This window comes from Adelges cooleyi, unplaced genomic scaffold (assembly GCF_023614345.1).
Source record: "Adelges cooleyi isolate 19-005CV unplaced genomic scaffold, UGA_ACOO_1.1 ACOO_flye_CR_arks_rails_tigmint_CR_PRNA_376, whole genome shotgun sequence".
Classification (NCBI taxonomy): Eukaryota; Metazoa; Arthropoda; class Insecta; order Hemiptera; family Adelgidae; genus Adelges; species Adelges cooleyi.
The window spans coordinates 361,068-370,944 of NW_026096053.1; the positions used below are offsets into that span (position 1 = coordinate 361,068).

A 9,877-nucleotide genomic window follows, 5' to 3' on the forward strand; every position below is an offset into this window, starting at 1 on the left:
TTGTCCTGTAGGCAAATAAATTCAGAATGTTCATTATAAAGTACTATACTGTACAAATAAAACAAACTAAGAATCCAAAATGTTGAGAAAACCAATTAGTATACAAATACCCGCAGTTAACCATAAAATAACTTTATTCTCGCACGATTCTTATACCTCCAAGTTCTTTACGATTTAAAGGTAACAATTATTTACATTTAATCCAAAAGATGTATCAACAATATCGATCAAAATAAACTATAAAATAAATAATCAATCTTACTCGTCCGTCAAAACATTCAATTACCAAAATAGCAAGAAATAATAAATCGTTGGAGGATAGACCACAACTATCTCACTTACGACTACCTATCTATTCAATAATAGGCACTATCAATATGTCCAATATGAGAAACTGCAATTTCTAACGAACACATGCTAACCTACTACATACGAGGTAATATAATGTAAGTAATTAAAAATATAGTATTCATTTCATTATGACAAAAATTTGACGGAAAAATATTCAAAGTAACAAACTAAGAATTTTTATTTTTAGTCATGAAAACCAATGACGTTGCACACATACATATTTCATAGGTAATATAGTGGGTTTTTCTAAAAGTTTACCAATGATGTACGGTAATTAGAAAGCTAACGGTTTGTAAAACTCATTAACGATATAAAGAAACTCGGTGCACATTAATAATAAAATATTAATCTATAAAATAATTTGTGGTAAAAATTAAAAAAGTAAATATATGTACATAGATAATTAATAATTATCGTCTAATCATAAGTTTCGAGTTACAAGTTACAAAAATTATCAATAACGTAACTAAATATTAAGCACAAAATAAAAACAAACATCTGCGGCGCCTCGAAATGAAAGGGAAATATGAAACCATTAAAAATTGTTCACTTAGAAATCCTTTAATTTTTTTAAAGATTAAGACGACGTTGCGTTTTTCCCCAAAAAAATGTTGAACATCTAAGCTCCTTATTATTTACGTTTAATGACTAAACGTTTATACCAGATGGGCACAGATGACATACTTGATCAGACTACTTTAGTTTAATTTTATTAAAACCAAACTTATACATATATTATTATTTCAAACCACACAAATATATGTTTTCAGTAGCGCATCAAAGCTAATAAGTAATAATTTAAGAGGGTGCCAATTAATTATTTTATCAACTCAATAGTTAAATTATTTTTAAAATTTGTATTACTGGTATTCAAGAGTTTTATTGATTTTATAGTACGTATTACAGTATTTTAGTTATGTTTTAAAGTTCGTTTTTGGAAAGAGTTCAAGGCACTTTGTTTTAGTTATGCATTTAATTGGTAAAATGTATACTAAGTAACACCACCAGTAAATAAATATTCTAATAATCTTTAGATGATTGTTTAATAATGATATAATAATACGGAATTTATAAACATTATGTTAAAGATAATGCTCTTAATAATGTTCATTCGATCAGATAACAAAAACTTATTGCAGGAAGCAGCGCCAGCGAAAAACATAACTAAAAGATTAAATTTAATTTACATTAATCCTTTAAAAACAAATTACTTATTGTAAGTTATTTGAAAAATAATTAAATAAATTGTTTCCCGATTACTCTTAAAACTAACTACTCGTATATATCAAAATAAAGATAAATTATGCAAGGATAGTCGATACTGAATTCTACTAGTGAACGACATACTTGAAACTAGGGTAGATTTAAATTGCATTATTATTAATATTAAATTAATATTAACTCACAAAGCCAATGTGTTTAGAAGAACATGTCAATTCCCGTGGCATTCAAAGCTATAAAGGTTGACAGTTTAGACATTCAACAAAATTAAAAACTAGCTATCGTCACAAAATTTGATCAAAATTTTCAACATCAATCACACATGTAAAAAATAAAATACACATTTTTGTAGAAAATATTCTATTTCAATAACAGTGTTTATGTCAAAAAATAAAAACATCTTTATTTATGATGTATTTTAAAGCAGTCATTTCCTTCGGCTTCAACCAAAAACAGAAAAAAGTCGAAGTTTATTTTAATATGTAAGTAAAGAAACACTATCTTTTTACTACAAACTTATTCAAAACAATACTGCGTTTTCAACGTTTCGTATTCTTTATTTACTATGAGGAATAAGCTACTGGCTTGTGGTGTTATATAGTAAATAGTTAATAAAAGCAAATTATTATGTTTGATAAGGCAAAATTTATGAATACAATTACCTGATTGAAACTATATTTAATGTAAATCAGAAATCCTGTCAATCAGTAAATAACGTTCACAATAAATTTGGAAAAAATGATTGGGACTTTCGAGTAAGACTCTCATTTATGAAGGCTTACCTGAAAACATTGGCATCGTCAACTCGGGATGTATTTGTGCAAGCTGTTGAGACAAGTTAAATTGAGATTGACAGAATGTCGAACACAAAAGAACATCTGCTATCTCTGCATTTTTGTCCGTATCGGAGGACGTATCTGCCGATGACTTTTCAACTCGTTCATCACCTAAAACAAAAAAATATAATAATAGATAAGTAAAATGCGAGTGTAACTAAAATTGATAACCAATATATTTTATATTATAGGTCGAATCATTTTTAAATTAAATGAACTCAAATTTCATTTCCAATGAAATAATATACATTTTATATTGGATTATTTGGAATTTTAACAATTTCCTTTCGTACATTTGCACATTGAGTTTGCATCCTTTAACGTCAAATACTTTAAAGTTTAATAACTTTAAAATATTTCAAAAAGCCTGTACAATGAATCACGAAGAAAATGTTTGAACGGAAAGAATCTTTTGTTGACAAACCTTAGAGAACTTAATAACACAAAATAAAATGTCTGGTGATTACCACAATGACAATTACTTGAAAAAAGACATTTGTCATGCGCTCATTTTTTTCTTTTTTTGGGCAGTTTAAATTTAATTTGAGGTATTAAAACGATAGTCTGAAGATGAAAAAAAAAATAATTTCAACATACTGTAGTAGGTTTTAGAAAATGGTCGCAGTAGTAATTAATTATAGAGGTCTGCTTTCATTTTTGTGTTTTTCGAATAAAAATATTATTACTTTTATGGTTTACAAGCGCATTTAATAAAGTATAAAAAATAAAATGTAGCTTATAATTAATGGGGAATATAATGCAAGTATTTATAAAAAAGGTTGAAGTGAAAAGTACCTCATTTTCTTTAGAACATAATTTTAAAAGGATGATACAAGGTAAAGTACAAAGGCACTTCTTTTTTTTATAAAATAAAATAACCTGAATAGAACTTTCAGTGTGATCACAAGGATTTCGCAATTCATGCTATAACTTTTTTGAAAATAAATATTTTTCTTTTCTGTTTTTTTCTAAATATAAAAATTATGTGTCAAAAATAATAAATATATTAAAATACATGCGGAAAAAAGTGCAATAATACATTATCTATGCGCACTAACCCACCGTACTTATCGGTAATAACTCCAAAATTATTTTTTTTAAACTTGTTATGGACCAGTCAACATTTTCAGGAAACCGAACTATCTTTTAAATGGCCATGTTGATTTTTTTTTTTGCAGTTTTAAAAATAAAAAGTTATCTTTTTTACTTCTTTAAAAAAAATTTTTCTAATGCAATGAATTTTTGAAAAAATGACGGAATAGAAAAAGATTTATTTTCACAAAAGTTAAAGCATATTTTGTTGAATCTTCGTGACCCACAAGTATATTCCACCACGCACGACACTGTCGTTTTTTAACACTGAAGTGGTTATCTGTTACCTTAGAAAAATTGAAAAGCCAAAATCTTAAGTCATGATATTATATGTTTGTTTTATAGTAATTAACATTATATAATTTATTAGTGACTTTAGTATATTTAATTTATCATCGTCATGTTATGTCAGTAAAACGCTATCTCAAAGACCATAATTTTACACATCAGACACACCAGCTTGTCAGAAATAAATAATATACATCACACAGATTTTTCACAAAATATACAAGAAGAATGCCTACAAATAAAAATATTCTGGAATAAACAGGCATATTGAAGACATTTAAGGTTTATAATTAAGTATCATTAAGTCATCAAATTATATTATCATACAGAATCAGAATATAGTTTAACGTAAATACCTAATAACAAAGTCCACCAGTACTTATACAATGGATTGTTAATAGAATAGTGTTTATAGACTATAGTAATTTCAATCTATTAGATTTAGCGGAAGAGACCGACAGATCGTAAGAGATAGCTAACATAGAGTATACATGAAGTGATTTACGACCACAATATTAAATACATTGAATTCATTTCTAGTTTTAGACTTGCGAGCGGTTTTAAGTGAATTGATGGTCTGTTATAATAGCCGGAAAGACAGCTTCCGCAACAAGGACACTGCAGACTCGTTCCAACTGTCAGCAGGATTGTAACACGAATAGGTGTGCTCGTATTTAAAAATATACATTTTGGCACCTCATCGAACACGACCATCGCCATTTCTTTCGATTAAACTATATTTTTCAACTTTAGAAGGGATTACAATTTATTGTATAAGAACAACTATATACTCGCCTACGTAAAATACCTTTAAACATAAAAGTTAACGTGAACAAAACCATTTTGTTATAATAATAGAAATATATAGCTGTTGAAAAAGTAATAATGGCTACAACAGGTTGTAAAATACAATTTTGCGAGTAAAAGAGTTAACGAAAAGTTAAGTATGAAAGGTAAGAATTGTTTGTCTATTATTCGAAAAACGAGAGAAATACTTGACTGCGTCAGACGTGTATTGTCTTCATTGGCTTTTGGAACAAAACGCGACAATGGAGAACGGCATGGACCCCAAGTGAATTTCTAAAGCTTCAAAACATGACAAACAATAACGAAAACATTATTGATGTTGTGTTCGATTTATTAGAATTCAATTAGCAACCAACAACGGCGTAGAATGCAGTATTGTTCACGCCGGTCGAAATTATAAACTTAAATTTTCAACCTTAATTAATCGTATTGGACAAATTTGTTATGGACGATAATAGGTAATATTTGTTTCAAAATTTGATATTCTAGTGTGGAAACAACGTACGTAATGGTAATCCTCGTTTGTTTGGTCCGCGTTTTAGCTCTGCTTACATGATTTGGTATCGAGGGGAAAAAATGTCGCAAGTCCAACTATAATCGTAGACGTAAAAATAACTTACAAGTACTTGAACCACATAATAGATGAAAGCAGAAGGGTCATTTCAAATGTAAACAAAAACGTGGCGGCCATGTTCTAAACCTGCTATAATCATAATAAATTATATACAACTAAAAATAATAACGTATAGGTATAATTTATTATGGTTATAGCAGGTTTGGAACATGGCCGCTTCGTTTTTGTGTGATAAGTATCTTCCCCGTGTTCATTTTTATCAGTGTCCGGGGCCTGCTTGAACTATGGGTCACTGCCACTGACAGAAATTATTAACACGCGACCAAACAATAATTTACTCAACTTTTATTTTAGCGTTTTTGAAGGAAAGTCGTGGAATTTACTTTTTGTTTGACTCCGTGCTGGTCATTGCATCGTTTTAAAAACTAATTTATGACTGTCAAATTTTCAAATCCGTTATCGATTAAAACAACCTCCGACGACAGCTTACAACCTACTCACTAGTAGTGATTCTTTTCTCGAACAACAGGGATGACAAAATATGCTCGTTATGTTTCTATCACTCATTAAATTTGATTTGTTCATCTCACACGACCTCGACCACACCGAATACCGTAAATTAATGAAGCCAATTGTTATTTTTCATTAGCTTTCCTACCGAGTTCGAATACATTATTGTTTGTTATATTTTAAGCAATTCAAATACTTTACACGAGGTATGGCTTCGAGTATATCAAACACTCGTTGCCAACGAGGCATTAGCGTTTTTTCTAACTTAGCACCCATAAAAAATAAAGGCCGAATGATAAAAAAACAAGAAAAAAGGTACACCATGTGTTCGTGATAAACTATATACGACACGAATAATATGACCGGCAGCTGTTCGTTCGTTTTTAACTAGGCTTTTTTTTTATTACATACCAAAAAACACCTTAAATGCAACACCGTAGATGATGTGCACCTTTACTTTGGTCACGTGGTACCTGACATAATAATATTTTTTAACTCTGCGAATACAATCGTAAAACAAAAACAACCATGCTGTCTATTTTTTTATTTAATAACTATTACGACCTTTTAAATGGGCGTTGTGATCGTTGGGTAAATACTAATGGTACATAATAGGTTAATGTACCACATCAAACAAAAATAATATCTCAACTAACATACTTTTTGACGCTCGTTACAAAAGTAGCACGTTTCATTTATCACTTATAGATAAAGTACAATTTGACTTGCTACGAAAATTAGCACAATCTAAGCTTTAAATTAACTCACGATAAGTACGATATTTTTTTTATTATTCGCCGTAAACTAATACTACGTTTGAAAGAGTCATCACAAATATAGTAACAAGTATCATAATATACATAAGTGTGATAACAATAGGAAAACCACAAAACATATTAGTTTTCGCGGTAAAAGCGCAATAGTAAGTGCTTACGTCCATTTGTGCAAAGTCGAACGTTTTATTACTTTTCGTGGTATATCCCCAAATAGTAGGTACGTATTACCACTTAAGTAAAGGCTAACGCGACGTTATTAGTAAGACAAATTAAACGTGCTATTTTCCTTGACAGGTGTAGATACAATGCCGACATAGATCAACAATTAAATGATCAGTTATCAAATACTTATATTGTCTACGTTTACTTAATTTTTACTTTATCTTTGTAAATGTTGTACCAAAATTTTTTTTTTTTCATTAGTACGTCTTTTATCGAATAACAAATTCGAATTTTCCATAATTTGTGGTGGCTTCCAAGTAACAAACAACAATTCAAAACGCTATTTACTAGAGTATGATACTTTACATGCATGACATGCACATAACCAATCCGCTTTTGGTTGTATTTTGTAAACAACTTCTATATTATTATATACTATCTGAGGTGGTCATCGATTTAATACTGTCCACCACATATTTTTTAAAGAACGAATTTAGAAAACAATACAGCACAGCTGTACTGAACAGTCTAACTTTCACGATAGTGAAATTTCTAAAGTCAAAATCGTTATTAAGTAATTAAGTTATTATAACTACAAATATACTCGGAACATTATTTTTTAAGTAATTGACGAATGCTTAATAGAATTCCTAAGTTCTTTGGAAATTATTGATTTTATTATTTTTCTCCGAGAGAATCTTAAAACTATATTTTGCAGTATTTTTATTATTTCAAAAGAAAACATTCGCGCAGTCTGCTCATGTTTTCCTCCACTTGGTTATCTTGACTCTTATTCCTTAGAGCAATTTCAATAAACTAACATCGGCCAACATGTTATATTGATACCATTCCCACGCCACATCGTGGATGTCCCTCTCACCACCTTTAATTCAATTATTGGAAAACGGACCGATGCAACACGTGGAAAGTTCTATTGCGGTTTGTGTGTTTACTCACGTTTATGTGTGCGGAAACTACAATATTACTGGTCAACAATATTTGTCTAGATTTCATTTTATTCTGTAAAGAGGAAATTCGAACAAAAACAAAAAATTAACGATACAATCCTCCAGAGAGTACAACGAAAATTCGTGGAAGCAAAATGTGAAAGTTTATTTGTTTTTTATTTTAAAGCCCAGTCATTACGGAGCTGGTTACCTATAATTACAGTATAATAAACACATAACTTTCATACGACAAATCAAACGAAAAACTCACGTTCGAAAATGACGCATGAGTTTTATGAGGGTTGAATAATGAACCGCGACAATTTTATATAAAATAGTTCTTTTTCAATATATTGAAATAACACACCCTTTTTTATACTCGTGAGCTGCCGTTTCCTATCATTGTATCAGTATACGAGTCACAAAAATATTTTTATGTTTACGTTTTTGGATATACGGAATATCCCCTCATTTGACCATTTCTAAACGCTTCCCAAAGTTCTCAGATATTTCATTCTCCAGGCTATTATACTACCGTACTTCGAGTTCTATCACTTTCAGTTTAAATCACTAAAGCAGATAGCCTTATAAAATATTCAATGTTGCATCTACGTTTTCAGCAACGAATGGGACAGCTGACAAAATCTCGGTTATTCTTTAGAGGGTTAAGAATGTGTGTAAACGTCGGTACTTTACTCCAAACCGATTGTAACAACACAACCTATTTCTCATGAATTATTAAATTCATTTTGAGTGGTAATAAAAAAAAGTATTCGTGGTTGACGTGAAAAGGGATTTTTCCGAGCAAAAAAAAACCACGACAAAAACCTCATTTCAGTGAATTTGAATTAATTTATTTATAAGAATCCCAAACGCCGAAAGAAACAATGCTATTCATGAACAGTTACCGAATACGATAGGACGCATTAGCCCTACATATGAGTGTGTACTGTTATACTAAAATAAAAAATAATAAAAGAGTGCAAGGGTTGTAAAATTTTTATTTTTAACTCTACTCAAGTGCGCATACACAAAACTAATAGATATAGCAATGTACAAAACTAGCTAATCTCATTACTTCGAAATACTTTTACAGCAAGTACACAACAATTATTTTGTATTGAATTGTTTACAATGGAATTTACAACCCAAATAGGGGAAAACTCTATTTTACATTTTAATTATTTAAATAAATAGTAATTTCGATTAAATATTTGGTTAAGTTACTAAATGCTAAAGTCAACTAAACTGTGATTATAGCTACATATTTAAATAGTAAAGAAATTAATTTTTAAATCCTTAACCATACAAATATTACACTCTATGCGTATACGTATTTCGGAAACAATATTGTCATCTTCAGCGCAAACGACAGACTCGTACATATAAACCACTTTTTTTTTTGCAATGATCATGTATTTAACATTATAAGCTATATAGCTATAGGGTACTTCCGGTTTTTGTCTCGTCTCCTGAAATTCAAACACTGTGGTTTTCTTTACATTAAAATGTATTTTTATTTCCATTAACCTTATAACCTTTTTTTTAAATCTTTGATTGTTATAGTAAATACTAAATTATGAAAATACTGTCAAACTTTGAAAGAATAAAACATCTACAAAAACAAGAAAAATTGATACCCAATAAATGTTCCCATAAGCTTTTATATTGAACTTCTTTCAGTTGAACGACGAACACTATTACGAGTTACTAGCTTAATACACTCTTTATACCTTTACTGATTCGTTTAAAAAACACATTAAATGCATGTCTGGTACAATTAGGCTCAAAAGAATAACGAAACATTTCCAATTTCTGACTACCCTTAAAGATCCACAAAGAACCTTGGCTTTGTTTGGAAATGAAAATGTTTCTCTTTCCGCAAACGTAGCTGTGTAAACACAAGAAACAAGTTGTGTGTGACTTCATTGGATAAAAGAAGAAAAACTGTTTCCATTTAACAACTAATGTACTACATATAAGCAAAATACTTACTAAAATAAACAGTAAAAAACCCTTAAGTATACAGAATACAATACAGAAACATATGACTTGGAGAGTTTTTAAGACATTTCAATAAAATAGCTTTTGTAGAAATCCTTAATGTAAGTGAAAATGTTTATTGCTTTTCAAACTTGGATTGTGTAGTTTATGTGTTAGTTTATTAATGTGTTAACTATTATACGTTTTGAAATATTATTCCATATTAATACAATTTTGTAGTATGTCAATAAAACAAATTAATTTGTGTGTATGCAATATATTACATATTTAATAGTAAACAATTGTAGTATAAAAAAATACATACTACTT

The 9,877-nt window shown here is 29.4% G+C and overlaps 1 protein-coding gene across 3 annotated transcripts in view; it reads right to left on the reverse strand.

The window, feature by feature from the left end:
• The window catches only part of LOC126840948 (protein furry), a 78,318-nt gene that overhangs the window by 31,510 nt on the left and 36,931 nt on the right, over positions 1–9,877 (reverse strand). For all 3 annotated transcript variants that reach the window (XM_050577042.1, XM_050577043.1, XM_050577041.1), the window contains exon 20: positions 2,355–2,519. In XM_050577042.1, the coding sequence (XP_050432999.1) occupies positions 2,355–2,519 (165 nt within the window). The remainder of the gene's footprint in view (positions 1–2,354; positions 2,520–9,877) is intronic.